Source organism: Vicugna pacos, chromosome 25 (genome assembly GCF_048564905.1).
Source record: "Vicugna pacos chromosome 25, VicPac4, whole genome shotgun sequence".
Lineage (NCBI taxonomy): Eukaryota > Metazoa > Chordata > Mammalia > Artiodactyla > Camelidae > Vicugna > Vicugna pacos.
Genome location: NC_133011.1, coordinates 24,736,020 through 24,753,838, shown reverse-complemented (window position 1 = coordinate 24,753,838; position 17,819 = coordinate 24,736,020). Strand labels below are relative to the sequence as shown.

Sequence of the window (17,819 nt, the reverse complement as noted above, 5' to 3'; positions counted from 1 at the left end):
TCATTATAACTGCTTATTTATAAAATGATCCTTCTCATTGACATAATCATATATTTTTCTCCTTTTTTCTGTTAATATACTGAATGACATTTATACATTTTCTAATATTTAAATAATCCAAACTTGGCCATGCTGTACTGTCTACTACGATATTATTCAGCTTGGTTTGCTAATATTTTGCTTATAATTTTTGCTCTTAATTTATGAATGAAATTGGTTGACAGTTTTCCTCTCTGAAATTTTTCTTGTCTGGTTTTGTTATTAAAGTTATATTAGCTTTAGTGGGGAGGGTATAGCTCAAGCAGTAGAGTATATGCTTAGCATGCACGAGGTCCTGGGTTCAATCCCCAGTACCTCCTCTAAAAATAAATAAAGACAAATAAATTTAATTATCTCCCCCTGCCAAAAAATTTTTTTAATTATATTAGCTTTATAGAATAAATTGGGGAGGCTCTTTGTTTTCTGAAATAATTTGATTAAGATTTACATGATTTATTCTTTGAAGATTTGGTAGAATTCACTAATAAACTCTGGTTCTGGTTTTTTTTTTTTTTTTTTGTAGGAAGAATGTTGACCAGTGTTTCCATTCTTTTAAGAGTTAGAGGGCTAGCTGTTCTTCCTATTTCTACTTAGGTCAGTTTTGCTTAGTAAGCTTCTTTTGCTAGGAATCTGTGCATTTCATCTAAGTTCTCAAATTTATTATCCTAAATCTGTCATAAGTATGACTTTATTATCTTTTTAATCTCCTTTGCATCTGTAGTTATCTCCCCCTTTTACTTATAATACTGATATTCTATTACCTCTTTTTATTTCATCAAACATGCAGGGGGTTCTCTGTCTTTTTATTCTTTCCTATCCTGCTTTTGAATTTTTCCCTTATAATGTGGAATATCTTGAAAATTTGAATTCTTATATAATCATTACAGAATATGTTTATTAATTGAATCCCCCCAATATGTATGGATTTTCCCGACACCTACAGCAACTCATTAGTCCTTAGTTCACAATAATCTAGCCTATGTCTCCATGTCACTTGGACCATTTATATTGTTCTAGCTGTGGTCATTAGATTTATTAGATTAGCTATTAGATGTAAAGCATGAGAGACCAAATTCCAGGTCTGCCTCTTACATGAGAGATAATTCAGCTCTCTGAACCTAGTTTGCCCATCTTTTTTATTGTGAAATTTTCCTGAGTCTGTTTATTATAAAAAGTTGTATCTCTGCTGATGTGCACCATCGCCCCCTCCTTACCTCCTTAGTAAACAAAACAAATACACAACAAAAATAAGCCCTTCTATCTTGACTGCTCAGAGTCAAAGGAAGCTTCTGGAGGTTTCAAGGAAAAATTTGTGAGGTTTTACTCTCCTGGCTCTGGTAGTCAGATCCAAGAAGCTTGCTTAGACCTTTCTTCTGCCATCTGGATCAGTTCTTGTAGTTCTCGGCAGTTCCTCTCCCAACAGACTTGTAAGCAAGGTTGCGCTAAGTTAGACCCATAGGAGAAAATCCGGTTCATCAGGGGAGACCAATAGGCATTAGTTCTGTTGAGCAAGATGTGTCTGTGTGCGTGTACGTGTGCTTGCAAGGGAGGAGAATTTAGTGAGGAAAGTTAGGCTCCTACCACCTGGACCATGGAATTCTCAAGCAAATAAATGCACAATGAGTTGCTTACAGGATGTTGGGTTCATGCATAGTTCAGTGGGATGACAACAGCATGAAATGAGATTGTGTACAAAGAAGTGTTTTAAACCGTAAAGCACTTTCAAAATAGCAGGTATTTATAACATTGTCCAGTTTGATGGACCCTGATGTTTTCAAGCCTCCTCTCCCAATATCCCTTTTGCTCTCAGATGACTCCACAATTGCTTTAGGTCTGCAGCATATCCAGGTTAGGGTGAAAAAAAACAAAAAAAAGACAAACTCAGACCTGGCCTGAGTCTGCCCTTGGTAATGATATTTTGTTTACTTAATGTGGTTTCTTTCAGAAAAGCTTGATGACTCTGGGCTTCTGCCACCGAAAAGTCACTGCAAATTTACTGAGCCCCAACTTTGATTTGCAGGATGTTATTGCCAAACTACACCTGGAATAACAGAAGTTTATTTTCCAGAGATACCTGTCCGGAGGAAGTGAGAGCAGCACATCCTGCCTTTTGACGTAAAGTCCTATTCACACGTGGTCTTCTGCCTAGGAACGAGTCAAAACAATGCTAGGACCTGAGCATTCAGACATCCTTTCTGCCCGTCACTCACTTCCTGTCTTCAGATGTTAGGGTATAGCTGTTAAAATAGTTATTGTATTTTCCCAAGGAAGAGAGATTATGACTATCTGTGATGGTGAGGAGCCTGCTGGCAGATTGTTGGGAGATCAAGTCTGTAGACATCATTAATCCAAATTCTCTCAAGTACTTGCTAATATTTGATGAATAGACTTTAGTCCAATTGTGCATGTGTATTGAATTATAATCTATCGCAGTTGCTAGATTTATGTTCACAATAAATGAATGAATGAAGTGATACCTTAGGCACTAAGCACAGATGATTTTGACAGTTCCTAGAGATAGAGAAGAGATGGGTATTCTTGCAATATGTGTTTCATTTAAATTTCATCACAATAACGTCAGCAACATAATAGTCATAGTCAGATGTGAGTGCTGTGTGCCTGGCACTGTTCTAACCGATTTGTATATATTTTAAGGAAATTATTTAATCCTCATGACAATTTTATCAGATCGGTCTTGTTATTCTCAGGTGAGGAAACTGAGGTTCAGAGAGGGTATTTATACCTTACTCAAAGAAGTAAGCTTTGAGCTTGTAAGTGGAAGACTTGGGATTCGAACCCAGATCCTCTGACTCTGGAGCTCATTTATTAAACTAGTACGTTGTGTTGCCTCTCTAAGGAAGGCACTGTTTTCCTCATTTCATAGGTGAGGATTCTAAGATTCAGATAGCTTAACAAATTGTCCCATTGTCACATAACTAATATGTAGCTAATAAGCATATGGCAGCATGTAACAATACAGGAATGTACAGCATGATTTTACATGGTATACAAACATTGGAGTTACTGGATCTTAAATCAGCCACATAGCAGAAGGAACATAGAACATGACAGCTTGAAGGGATTTTAGAAGTAATCTGTTCTTCCACAGAGTAAAGAAATCCTTTCTTCAACATGACTGGGAGATGCGTCATCCAGTTTCTACTTGAATGTCACTAGCAATAGGGAACTCACTACTTCACAGCGTTTCCTTACCTTGAACCCAGATCTTACCCCTATAATTTATACTCACTGACTCTGGCTCTACCCTGCAGAGATACGCAAAGTGAGTTTGGCACAACTCTCTGTCATTTAGGCCCCATATATCTTTGCTTTCTAGGTTAATTTCTGGTAATGGTAACTGACCCTTGTGGTGTTTACTATGCCGAGTACATTAGAAGATTTTTACTTATATTAACTCACTTAATCCTCACAACAGTTGTCTGAGGTAGGTGAAAGAAATAACACATGAGGAAACTAAATCATTTGCTCAAGGCCACAGAACTAGGCCATAGAAGAGCTAGGGATTAGACCCCAGGGTTTAAGCTCTTCACTACTGTGTTCTTGTGTCTCTCATTTAACCTATGTTTTCTTTATTTCTCAAAACTTTAACAACCTGGTTACCCTCTTTACCCTCATTTGAACATTGTCTAACCTATTGGGGCGTCAGGTATGGGCTGATCAAGGTGGCAAAGAGGGGAACAGTCTTCTTCTGAACACTGTATTTCTATCGGTGGAGTCTAATGTGCTATTTATTATACAACCATTGTCATGGAAATCCCTAGAACCTTTCTTCACACAAACTGCTTATAATACAATTCTCCCTGCCCTGCATATTACAGCGATTTTTATTTTGAACACACAATCACATAACTTCCCATCTTATCCCTGTTATATTTCATCTTCTTAGTTTGGGCCTGGGTGAAACTCTTAAAATCCTTATCTTGTCATCTAAGGCATTGGGCCTCTCTGGGAACAGCTGAGCAGGGGCCTAAAGTAGTAGAAGTACCACTTATGATGCCTCTCATTCATACTTGAGGTTCATCCATGACCTCCTCTGGCTCTGAAAGGACGAGGACCAGGAACCCCATAACAACTGGGTGCCAAACCAGGAAGGTGCTGGTTCTTCCAGCCTCTTTTCAACCAGGCTTGTCTTTTTCTTTATGTAAAGCCGAATATGCATCTTTTGCTTGTTTGCCAGGATAGATGCTTTGTGTATCTCTGCAGAGTAGAGGCACCACCAGTGAATACAAATTAAAAGAGTAAGATTTGGGTTCAATATAAGAAAAGGACAAGAAGAAGAACATTTCAGACAAAAAGTTCTTTTTAAAAGCATGACTTCTGAAATGTTTACGGTTGGACAAACAGATTCGTTCAGGCGTGAGCCTTTGGACACGTGGAGAGACAACATCCAGGGAACAAGGAAAGAACACGGGAAAGTGACTGGGCCTGGGAGCTTTGGAGCTGGGCTGCTCCAGGTCAGACCCTGGCTCTGCCCGTGGCTGCTGGGTGACCTTGGGCAAGTCACTTCAGCTCTTCATGCCAGGCTCCCCTTGCTTGTGAGGTAGCCATTATGACATCCCTACTTCATCAAATTGCTTTTAAATGAGCTAGTATACTTCAGGCATTTAGAGCAGGGCCCAATGCATAGTGAATAGTCAATAATGGCTGGTGAGTATTCTAAAGCCCCCCAGGTCAAACCAGGCCCACTGCCTGTTTTTTGTAAATAAAATGTTATTGGAATGCAACTACCCTGAGGTGCTGACATGTTATCTGTGTCTCTTTCATGCTGCAACAGCAGAATGGAGTGATTGTGTACAAAACTCTAAGGGCCACCAAATTTCTTATCCAGACCTTTACAGAAAGAGCCTGCCAACCTTCATTCTGCAGGATAGAGGACGTGGATTTTTGACCCTCATCTGTTACTTCTTTGTCTTGAAACCTTGGACAGATAGCCTCTGGCCTCTGCTGTTTCTAAGACTCTTTCTCAAAGAACAAATCTATGAAAAATGGTATTAACTTTTTCGAATGTTGAATGTTGAATTTTTGCTCAACAATTCCAGCCAGACTTTTGTGTTATTGCTATGGATATAGATGTGAATATTAACTTTTTATTTTTTCTAACATTAATGAGCACTTAGCAGGTGCTGGACTCGGTTCTAAGCCCTTTATTAGTTCATTTAATCCTCATAGCAACCCTCAGAGGCAGGCATTACTATTTATCCCCATTTTACAGATGGGGAAATGGAGCTACTGAGAGGCTGAGAAAATTTTCCCAAACTCACACAGTTGGCAGGTGGCAGAGGCAAGATTTGAAACTATGCTGTGTGGTTCCAGAATGTAGTTTTTTCACTTTTACTGTAGTCACTCAACTCCGAGGACATCATGGTTCCACCAGAGCCACCTTTGTGTGAACAGATAACTGCACATGGTGCGTAGGTGCTTAAATGTTTGTAAGCTGAATCAGCACAGTGCCTTCCATGGCATAAACCGTCGTCATAATGTTTATGTCCTGATGCTGTTGATATCAGCGGAGGTCTCCACAGAGCGTGGTTGGAGCTTACAGGAGGCGTGCCTGGAGGACTTCAAGAAAGACGTCTTACCTGAATTGAGAGTTACCTGATATACAGAGAAGCTTTCCAGAAAGATTTCCATGCAGAGGAAACAATGTGTGCAAAGAGGCATGTTCAGAGTACTTCTCTATGGCTGGTGTGTGGACTGTAGGGACCAGGAGTCGTCAGATGAGATGAGAACAGGGAGTGGGAGGGGCCAGATGGTGAATGGCCCCGTGTGAATTGGGACAGACCCACGTCCTCTAGTGGATGTCTCTTTCAGAGCAGTGTTCTCTGTCTATTTGTTTAGTGCCTCCACCCCGCCCCCACCCTGCACATAGACACTGGAATGTAAACACCTCAAGGGCAGGCACCCAGTCTGTTTTGTTCACTGAAGGGACTCCGACACTCAAGGCCATGCTCATAGCAGGAGCTCGTTAAACGTTTGCTGAACTAATGGATAATTAAACCAATCAGCATCCTTCTGGTGGTTGTAGGACTCATGGAATAGGATACTTTCCCTGGGTCCACCTGGGGTAATGATCTTTCTTTGTTGAAGAATCAAGGCAGGTTATATCAAATGACTGTACTATCTAACACAGGAAAATTTGGAAGTAGTTTTTTAATTGGAGGCTCACCGAATTCATGCTTCTTTTAGTCCTGACTCCACGTATTAAAACTCAGCATCCTCTCCTGCAATGCCCTTCTGACCTCATGAGAACCTTTTGGTCATCATTCAAATGTCTTTTAAAATCCTACCTTCAAGGACCCACCTGGCAAAATAAAAGTGAAATATATATTGGTAAGTGAATGAGAATAATGATTTTTCTAGACTACTCTACCAAAGCAAAGAAAAAGTAACTTGAGAACATGACTCAACACAGGTTTATTTTCATATTTGTCAGGTGCCCATAGGGTTTGGTTGAAAAGTCAGAAGGTACTTCTGCCTGAGGCCTAAGAATCTGGCACACATTGAACAGGGCTGTCTGTTGGTGATGACACAAATAGCGAGATGAGATAAGAAATATTCTTTTTTAAAAAATGTGATCAGAAGAGGCAGTTTTCCAAGAAATCATAGACTATTTGAAGGGTAGGGACCTTCTTTCCCACCCTTGACAGGTGAGGAACATGAGGTCCGGGAGGTGATGTGACTTGCCCAGGGCTGGAGAACTTAACTAGGGCAGAGCTGGAACTGTAACCCAGGTCCCCAGCTCCGAGGGCCAATTCTCTTTCCAGCTCACCGCTCAGCCTCCTGAGAGTTTAGCTATAGTTTCTGAGACGCTTATATTACCTCTTCCATCATTTTTTGGTCTTTTTGGAAACATTGATGATCCCCCTCTGCATCTTTCCTAAGTTGACCTAGGAAATGCCACTAAGAGAAGTCTCATATGTATTGTGTTTTGTCAGCAAACCCCGCTGTCACCAGCTTGTCCCCAATCTGCGAGTTTCATGGGAGGTCTGAATACTCAAGTTTTCTTGCCTCCAGCTGATCCCCTTTTGCCTTAATCACATTAGAAAATGTACCTTTCCTGTTCACATCCCCTAGAGTAGTGAACTATTTCTTTTCCTCCCTATAATCTGGAAATCCCTTGCTTGTTGTTTTGTTGTTATTTATAAGAAGAAAACCTGCACGGAACAGACGGACTTGCTGGCTCTTCAGAAATCAGCCTGGTAGGAGGGTTGATTGGATTTGCCTGAAGCATTTCCTCATTAGTAGCCTGTGTGTGCTTTTCCTTTCAAATGTCATCTGGCCTCCTCAACAAAGATTTAATTGTGGCAGCTTGGGGCCTGGGCAAACTTGGGCTTTGCTGAATGTTCTTTTGAAATCTTCACAACCGCCCATCTTTCAGATGAAAAACTAGTAACATATTGAAAGTGACTTGGTGCATTATTGGTTTGGAGACCACTTCTGACTACTGTTCCCCGCCTTTTCTTGCAACAGAAGATTGGGATTTTAATTGCTCAACCATGGTTTTTAATTCACGATGTTCAGAAAGGGCATGGTTTATTAATTAATTTTGATTATGAGCCTGGGCCCGGCGGCTTCTTGATCAGTTTCAACAGCTCTGTGCCTGAAATGACTGACTGTAAGCATAGGGAGGTGTAATTATGCACACACTAGCTGTTCAGTCCTGCCAGGTTAAACCCTCTATTATGAATACTACATATTACAGTGTCTTAAAAGGCATTTATTGAAATGCCACAGTTTAATAGTTCAGACTTACAAAATCAAGCTCTCTTATGTTACAGGCAATAGCCTCTTAATTGGATGTTTTCTCCCAGTACATAAAAACGTTGGCTTAAATACACACACACACACATGCGCACACACACAAACACATCCAATTATTATTTTTTTAAGTGTGAGAAACAGTATTGTTTCATGGTTGAAAGTAAGGACTCTGGAGCCAGGCAGCTTGGATTTGACTTGTGGGTCTGCCACTTGCTTGCCCTCTGGCTTGGGCGTGCGATTTATTCTCTCTCTATTGCAGAGTCTTTGGGAAAAATGGGGATGATTGCAATGTCTGTATCCTGAAGTTGTGGTGAGGCTCCAATGAGTTAGTACACAACAAACACTTAGTAGAGTTCATGGAACCCAATCGTTGTGTTTTTGTTTTTTTTTTCACTGATTACTCCAGTGCATCTTCTGGTGTTTACATGTTGTAAAATCTGGTTGTGCTAAGCTGGCAGGATTAGGGATGTCTCCCTGTGGCAAAAGTGAAGAATTGTCCCCTAATGTCTAGTCTCTTTTCCTTCCACAGTAATAGCCTCCCCTCCCCACAAATTTTTAGCTGGGTTGGTAGAGAGTTGTCCAGAGTTAAAGAGTAAATTTCTTTTCCACCTCAAAGTGCCATGTGACTAAATTCTGGCAGATGGGTTGTAAGTAGATACAGTGTGTCAACTTCTGGAAAGTGGCCGGAAGGAAGAAGGATGTGTCCTTTACTTCTTACTTTTTCCTACTGGTGGGAATTTGGTCATGATGGCTGGAACTCTGGCAGCCCTCCTGGGTCATTAGATGGCAGGCTAGCAGTGTAGAGCAGGAAATGAGTAGAAGCCTGAGGGCCTGAAAACTAGGGAGCTGAGCTGCCCTAGCAGCCCTTTTCTTTCACTTTAGACTTTGGTAAAAGAAAAGCAAACCTCTGTATTATTCAATACACTGTAATTTGGGACACCTATTGCAGTTAAATTTAGTCTTAGGTAACACCTTACCCTCCCTGAAATAGACCACACTCTCATTATTTTGATTGCAATATGTAGGCATTTCAGGACACTAAGACACAACAAACCATGAAAAGTTTTCACATACTCTCAATTTCCTACCAGAGGCGCTGCTTTACCACACCCAAGCATGGCCACACTGCTCTTAATCTCCGAATGAGGGGACTTCGCCTCAGGCCTCGCTTGGTGACTGGGGAGAGGACGGCTTGACAGTAGAATTGTGCCTCTAACTGATGACCAAGCCTTGCAGAATTTACTTGAAATATCCCTCAGAAGGATATTCTGACAAATGTATTACTTCCCCTGGGCCAGAAACTGTGGGCCCTTGGAAAAAAATCCAAGGCAGTTTTTCTTTTGCTTTCTTTGTTATGCCCAAGAACAAGTTTCTCCATTTTCTAAAAATATCAAATAGAAGCAGGACTCCTGAACAGAGGAACTTGAAGCAGGGCTGGGGTGATGCTGCTTGTTCTCCCTCGGGACAGACATGGAAACAGTTCAGTGACCTCAGCATATCTTGCTTGGGAGCAGTGATGATAATCTCGTAGTCTCCTTTATTTCCTTGAAATTGAAAGTGTATTTTCTGGTGGGGCCAGAGACCTCAAGACTCATTAAGGGGTTTTGCCGAGCCTTCTTCACAGTACTAGTGAAAGGAGAGATGATATCTAACGCTCTCAGAGGAAACATAGGTTCTAAGGAAAAGTGAAGCCATTGTGCCTACCCGAGGTGCGATGATACCTTACCTCTATTTGTCTTGATGGTGAAGAACAAAGGTATTGTTCAGCAAAATCAAGTGGCTTCTTGACCTTGTGGGTTGATGTCTTTCCATTGGGAAAATTCTTGGCCTCTGTCACGTCTTGGCCACATACAGTTCTGGAGCTCCAATTAAACATGATTTAGACCTTCACTTCACATCTCTTCATCTCTATTCCACATTTTTTTGTGTGTGTTTTTGTGCTACATTTTGTCTAATTTCTTCTGATCTACAATTCAATCACTAATTCCTTCTTCTGATTTGTCTCTCTATTGAAGTTTTAGTTCTGATTATATTACTACTACTACTACTTAACATTCTATCTGTTTATTTTACCAATCTGTTAGATCAATTAAAAAAAAATCTCTGGAAGATTCTCTCAAGCTTCCATTTGTTCCTTTACACATAGTTAACATTCTCGTATCTTTGTAGTCCGTATGGGATTGTTACTGCTATCAAGTATTTTTACGAGTTCTCTCTTGTGGTACCTTATTTCCTTGTATGCAACATTTTCTTAGATTTTATGCTGCTCATTGTCCTGGACAGTAATTCGTAGTGACTCTTTGAAGACTGGGATGAAACTGCATTCTTCCATAAGGCCATAAGGATTTGCGTTTGATTCTGCTAGAGCTTAGGCACTTGTCCAGCTTGGGACCTCCTTAAACCAGGCTTAAGATTTAACATAAGAACTCCTGTCATCTACTCACTCACCTTCCTCCTTTTCTAGGCTTAAACTTCTTTTAATCAGAGGCCATTTCTTCTCTCTCATGGACGGCACAGTCCACGGCACATGAAAATCGACTGATGAATTTTGGCTGAATGAGTGAATCTTTCAATTATCATGCCTAGCCTTGTTAACTTATTTTCTCTTTCTTTATTTTCAGTTGCTCAGTTAAAAGGATTACTCTGTATTGAATATCATTTCCAATAGGATGGCCTTTCTTCAAAGCATTGCTATGTCTTCTCTCCTTTGTAAATTCCCCAAGTTCTGTACCACATAGGAAGTGGCTACTTAGTAAATATTTGCTTCCAGGCTAAGACTTGCCTCTGCCCATGGTGGATCAAACCACACATTTCTTTGATGACTTACACCTTATATGAATATTTTGAGTGTTCGTATTATCTCCGGAAGTAACCCCTGATGGCCCTGTAACTGGTAGATCTACATCTAATATCTTTTCCTTCTAGTGCACTCAATCTCTTTCTCCTGGAGTTCTCTCTGAAGCTCACCTCCAATTATTCTGCCATTCTCTTGCTCATAGGCCACCATGGCTATCACTGCTGCCTACAGAATAAAGTCCAAACCTATTAGCTTCTCATTTTGCATCATTCATCTAGGTAGGTAGCCAGATTTCATGAAAGAATATGCTCCCTGAGAAATCAGATTGCATCTTCACCACTTACTAGCCACATAAGCCATGCTAATGGGCATTGGTGTGTCGATGTGTAAAATAGTATTTGTCTTATAAGGAATAACTTATGTAAATCTCTTTGTACCCACTCCAATCCACTGCCGTGTATAATAACATACTTTTAAGGAACTTGGCCAAATCCCTCCCCTACCCCCAAGCAACAGAGAACCAGACTGTGTGAGTGACAGAGAGAAGGCCATGGAAGTTTATTTTGCATGTGCCAAGAATCCAGTTGCCCCGTCAACTCAAAAGCTGTCTAAGAACTAAATGCTTAAATTCAGAATCAGCAAATAACATCTGAAGACCAAGCAGAGATATCAAAGAGCAGAATTTCATTTTGCTCCACTCAGCTCTTAAACTATTTTTTCTTTAAATTTTATAGTGATATAGGCATATTGCTAAACATGAGAATAGTATAAAAGGGTAATAAATGAATAACAAAGGTGTATTTGTCCATCATCTTGACTTTAATTCCACTCCCAGAGCTAACTACCATTAATACGTTCTTATTTTTCTGTCCAGAAATACTCACTGATATAAAAACATATATGTTTATGATTTTATACACAAAATGATTACAGTATATACACTTTTCTCTATAATTTTTTAAAAAATTATGATAGATCTTATAGATCTTTCTACATCAACACATCTATATTTATCTCATTGTTTAAAATGAGTATAAAGTTGTCTTACATTTTATTTAACCTGTTGTTTTTCTTTTTCATGGACATTTAGGTGGTTCCTAGTTTTCAGCTCTTACAAGTAATATGTTTTTTTTATAGATTTGATAATATGGTTTTTTGTGCAAGTAATATTTTTGCTCTTATGGATTTGTACCATTACACAGTAAGTGTTCTTCTGGATATTTCTTTGCATATATGTTCTTAGCGCTAGTCAATGGAAAAGTTTATCCTTGTTTCTGAACAGAAAAATAGTGACGTGGATAGTGTGACCACCAGATTCCCTACAGCTAAAATGAATAATTATGTGTCCTTTAGCCTAAGATATGCTTTCTCATGCTCTGCCCATTTGTTTTCAGCCTCTTTCCCAGAATGCACCTCATAATCAGAAAGGATAGAGGTTGTCATAATTGAAAAAAGCTGAGAGTAATTCTCAAGTTCAGGCCCTCGTAATGGCAAGTTCTAAAAACCACATCGGCCCATAATTTAAGGAACAGAATAACTCTTACGAGAGGAACAGACATTCTGAATCTTGTTCAGGATGTAAGAGGCTCCGTATTAAGAGCCTTGTCTGACGCAAGGGTCAGAAGCGCCGCACTGCAGACTCCGGCCGGATGCTCTGGGAAGCGCTCACTGTCTCTTTCTGCCCGCAGTGAAGTACATGCGAGAAGCCACGCCCTACGTGAGGAAAGGCTCCCCGGTGTCCGAGATCGGGTGGGAGACGCCTCCGCCTGAGTCCCCTCGGTTGGGGGGCAGCTCCTCCGACCCGCTGTCGTCGCAGTCCCTCTCCTTCCACAGAGACCGGAAGAGCATCCCGCTCAAGATGTGCTACGTCACGCGGAGCCTGGCCTTGGCCGACCCCGAGAACAGGTAAGGACGGCGGAGGCTCTCCTCGGAGCTCAGCAGCGCTTTGGCCTCTGAGGTCGTAAGGGGGCTCATCCCAGGCTGTGCTCGTGTTCTGGAAACACTCAGAGCTTTCCATGGACAGCCTGGAAGGGCCACGCTGCAGGGATGTGTGCGTCAAAGAGCCAGCGCCCCCCGCCCCTTCTTCTACCTTCTTCTCCTTCCTCACTTTGAGCCTCATGAGAGAGAATCTATACACTGAGCTTTGGTTCTGGAAAAAGATGAATCGTTGGAGTCAGGATCTTAAGTGCCCCCCTGGGTCTGCCTCTGCCCATTATGTGACTTTGAGCAAGTTTCTGCTAGCAGCAAACCTCAGTTTTGTCATATGTAAAATGGGAATCATGGAGATAGATACCTCATTGACTTGAGGATTCGATCTGGAAATCCACCGGGAGTGCTTAGCCCAGGGAAACCGTCCGTGAATACAAGCTAAAATGATCTTTGCTATTGGTGCTAGGTAGTGATAAGGGAGTGAGCCTCTCTGGGCTTTGGTCCCCACAAATGTGTAAGGTTGGATGAGAGGGTCCCGAATGCTGTTTTCTGCTCTGAACCTCACCTTGTGGAGCGGCTTTCATCCAAGCCTGGGGTGCTGTTTCCCAAAGTCTTCACATGACTTCTCTGCCACAGAATAGGTGCATAACCCAACCTATGATGATTAGAAGGAGTTCAGCCAAGATGAGCAAACATAAGGCACTCTCTTCCCCCAAAAGCCTTATGCACTTGAACAGAAAACATACATCGGGGAGGAAAATATGCTATTCACAGACATGTGGAGAAGAGAGAGAGGAGTGGAGCCAGCAAATGGGGAATTTTGGTGACCTTTGCATCCACATTCAAAGGCTAAAAATAGGAACACGCTACTGGCCCTTATTTATCACGTGTGTGGGACAGCTGCAGCCCCACCGAGGAGGAAGTATTGGGCTAGGTTCAGAGTTGCTGATGGGGAAAACCCAAAGGAAACAGGAGCAGAGAGAAAGTTGCCTCCTTGGCCCCCAGCTCAGAGCTGTTTTTGTTCTCTTCCCAGTAAACTTACTCAAGGGAAGCTGCTGCCCTTCTGACCCCGGGCAGCTGCAGGATCTGCCCCACTCGCCGCACGTCTCCTGTGTCGGCTGTATCTGCACGAGGATCAGAGATCGGCCACTGTAAGATAGAGTTAGGGAGTTTCAGCAAAGGATGAATCAGAAAAGGCAGAATGCTTAGATGGTTCACCTCTACCTGTTCTCTGCCTTGCCCCCCCCCCCCCCAATTTCTACCACTTTCCTGGGCCTACAGTTGATGTCTTGGTGCTTCTGAGTGTCCTCTCACCTGCCCAAACAAGCCCTTTCTCCTAAGAGTCTTAAGTCTAAGATTTCAGATCTGATGAATTCATAATTTATCCAGTGCCTGTCTTGTGCTGGGCATCATGCTAATTACTTCAGCATAGAGCCTACAAAGTGGCGGCTTACAGGTGTCCCCAGCCCACAGCTATGTTTTTTTAATGGTCTAAGATTGCAAAGAAATTTGAATCAGTTGCCGCGCTGAATAGTTAGGAAATTTCGCATTAAAATGCCAGATGTCTGCTTGTCTAGAATAGAAGACCTAGTGATATTATTAGGCCCACTTTGCTGCAGGCAGGGCTTTAATCTCTAGGAGACCAGTAAAGGCTTCTACTTTGGGAAGGAATGAACTCTCCTAGTGACCCCTGTTGCCTTTCACTTAGGGGATTCAATTAATTACCTGCCTGGGTCTTCACATTTTCTGCCTAGTCCTTGAATTTGTAACCATGCTCAGTCCTCTGAGTTTCTACCATCATCCCCATTCTATAGATTAAAAAACTGAGGCTCAGGGCTTACATAAATTCTTGTTGTCATATAGCTAATATATGATACAACTGAGCTTTACTCTCATGCCTCTAGAATGGGTGACAGTGTCAGTTTACCATCATCAGAAAAATACAGAGTCTAGGAAACTTGGGATATTGTCGAAATGGTTAATGCATTAGGGAAAGAGTTTGAGTGGATGATTCTAGGGTTCCTTTCAGCTGTGGACTTACATGCTATGAGATTTCTCCCAAGCATTTAATTACATTTTAAAGAATATTTAGGAAAACATCAGGCCTTAGTTTAAATATTGGAAGCTTCATTTTGTGAAGCCAGTAGAGGGGAAGCATTTTTAAACTTTTATATCGGTGCTCTTCAAGTCCACCATTGAAGTATATGTAGGGCCTCCCAGGTGGTGAGGGAGAGCATGTCCTGCGAAGGTGTGACTGAAAACAAGAGTCCACTGAAGTCAGAAGTTCCAGAAGGGGACCTCTATCCAGACAGATCCCAAACTGCTGATAGTAAGATGTTAAAGGTTACTTTCACAATGTATTCGTATCAAATCACCATGATATTCACTTTAAATATCTTATAGTTTTGTGAATTATACCACAATAAAGCTGAAAAAGAAAGATTAGGGGTTTCATTGAATCTTGACCCTGGTTGAATATAAGAAGAAAAGAAAAAAATTATTTTATGGAACTCCATTCACATGCTGGGCAGAGTATAACACAGCAGTCAGAAATGTAGACTCTGCAAAACTCAACTCTGTGCTGAATATGAGACGTACCTAACACAAAGTGAATTTGAAACGCAAAAAAATAAAGAGATGGGCAGATTATATAAGGCAAATGTAAACTTACGGCAACAACAAAAAGCATCGATTTGATCTTGACCTATGACAGGGTAAAGGGCAGAGATAAAGCACACAACAAGACCAAGAAGGACTGATTTCTGCTAAAGGCCAGAGTTCACTAGGAACAGAATGCAGCAGTTATGAATTCACAGCAACAACCTTTACAGCAAAAACTGCAGAAGATGCAAGAAGAAGTAGAAGCATATTAATATTAAGTAATTTAACCTACCTCTCTCAGTCCAAGTAAGGGTAATTGGACAAAAGATAAATAAAGATACAGAAGACCCAAACAACATAATTAAGGGAGGTCTGGATACACCACAAACTTTATTCCCTGAAGAAGGAATACATTTTTATTTTCAAATCCACAAAGAACATTCACAAAATTAGCCATACATTTAGTCACCAAAGAAATGAGATAATAATGAGAAATAATACAAAAACATCTGCTGATGATTATGGAATAAAACTGGAAAATCAATAACAAAACCAAAGCACAGAAAGCCTTTCTTGATGGATTTTTAAAAGCTCTCTATGAAATAAATAATTCTTGGGTCAAAAGGGAAATGGAAACTGAGAGTGTAGCATTTTAAAAAAATAATGAAAAGTTGGAAAGGGTTCTAGAAAAGGGAGCCCTCCTCCACTGTTGGTGGGAATGCAAATTGGTGAAGCTATTATGGAGAACAGTATGGAGGTTCCTTAAAAAACTAAAAATAAGAGTTACCATATGATCCAGCAGTCCCACTACTGGGCATATATCTGTAGAAAACTCTAATTCCGAAGTATACATGCACCCCAATGGTCATAGAAGCACTATTTACAATAGCCAAGACATAGAAGTGACCACAATGCACATTGACAGATGAATAGATAAAGAGGATGTGGTATATGTACCCAATGGAATATTACTTGGCCATTAAAAAGAATGAAATATGTCTTTTTGCAGCAACATGGATGGATCTAGAGATTATCATACTAAGTGAAGTAAGTCAGACAGAGAAAGACAAATATCATATGATATCACTTATAGGTGGAATCTTAAAAAATGATATAAATGAACTGATTTACAAAACAAAAACAGACTCACAGACAAAGAAAACAAACTTATGGTTACCAAAGGGGAAAGGGTTGAGGGTAAAATGAGAAACTTGGGATTAACAGATACACACTACTACATATAAAACAGGTAAAAAACAGGGAGCTACCGTATACCACAGGGAACTATATTCAATATCTTGTAATAACCTATAACGGAAAAGAATCTGAAAGAGAAAAAAATATATATGTGTGTATATTTATATAACTGAATCACTTTGCTATAACCCCAAAAGTGTCACAACATTGTAAATCAACTATACTTCAATCAAAAAAAGAGAAAAGAATGCATGTATTAAATATAAAAGAGCAAGAAGGGGAAAGGGAGTGTCGACTCTGGTGTCCCCTGGATCCTCCATGGAATCTTAACTCCACCATTTATGCATGAATTTCACAGGTATCTCATTTAATCCAAGTAACGACCCTAGGTAGTAGGTACTCTAATCTCTCTTTTATAAACAATGAAACTTGATTCAGAGACAAAAGTTGAAGCAAATGGTAAAGCTGGGGTTCAGACCCAGGCCTGGCTGACACCAAGCTCAATTTCTTAATGATGACACCCCACTGCTTTCAGTTTTAGCACCTGGCAGAACAGCTCACCTGAACTGTCAGCACCATGGCCCAGAATTAACGGTCTCCTGGATGCTAAAACCAGAAAACCAGTGATAAATGCCACAGCATCTCAGGGCTGATCCCCTGGGTTGGTGACACACAGCTACTTAAGAGTTTGCATGAAAAGCACTAATGTTCAATTTGTCAAATAGAAATGGGCACAGAACAGCGGGCAGGATTGCTGCTCTTTCCATGAAAAAGGTCACCCAGCAGGGACTGAATCCACAGGAATATGTCACTGCTAGTGGCGGTTGTCAATAATTATGACTTTTTTTTTAAAATTCCACCTCTCAAATGTCTCTTGTGTTTCATTTTCAGCTCTTTGCCTTCACAGCCACTGCCCTAGTCCAGGCCCACACACTCCTAAGTCCTCCAGGCTAATTGGACATATTTTCTACTGGGTGCTTTCAAGTTTCTAGTTTGTCCCTTCCCCATTCTCTGCCATCTACCCTACACGCAGCTGGTCGGGGGAGTGTGAAACACTCCGAATTTATCCATTTGGTCAAAATGGCTCCCTGTCACCTTCACTAATTTGAAACTTTTCAGTATTGCGTTAAAAACCTCATGAAGTTCTGGCTCTCTCCTAACTGTCCATCTCCTTTGTATCTTGTCCTTTATGCTCCAATGACCCTTAAACAATTTGTGCACGTCCTCACTTGCCTCCCTGATGGCTTCCTAGTCACCTTTCAGCCTCAGCACAGGTGTAGCATAGGTCCTGCTGTACCTCAGATGTCGACCCATCCATGACAGCATCCTTTATAATGGCCTGTGACTTTTTTCTCTAACATGACTACCCAGTTCTTAAAGCCACAAGGCCCCTGAGGTCTTAGATATCCCATGCTATTATTTTAGTATCCCAGCTTTCTAGAACATTGCTTGATACAAAGCAGGCATCCAAAAT

The 17,819-nt window shown here is 41.0% G+C and overlaps 1 protein-coding gene across 3 annotated transcripts in view; it reads left to right on the top strand.

The window, feature by feature from the left end:
- The window catches only part of SNTB1 (syntrophin beta 1), a 199,249-nt gene that overhangs the window by 83,009 nt on the left and 98,421 nt on the right, over positions 1-17,819 (top strand). For all 3 annotated transcript variants that reach the window (XM_072949659.1, XM_072949658.1, XM_006211420.3), the window contains one exon: positions 12,307-12,523. In XM_072949659.1, the coding sequence (XP_072805760.1) occupies positions 12,307-12,523 (217 nt within the window). The remainder of the gene's footprint in view (positions 1-12,306; positions 12,524-17,819) is intronic.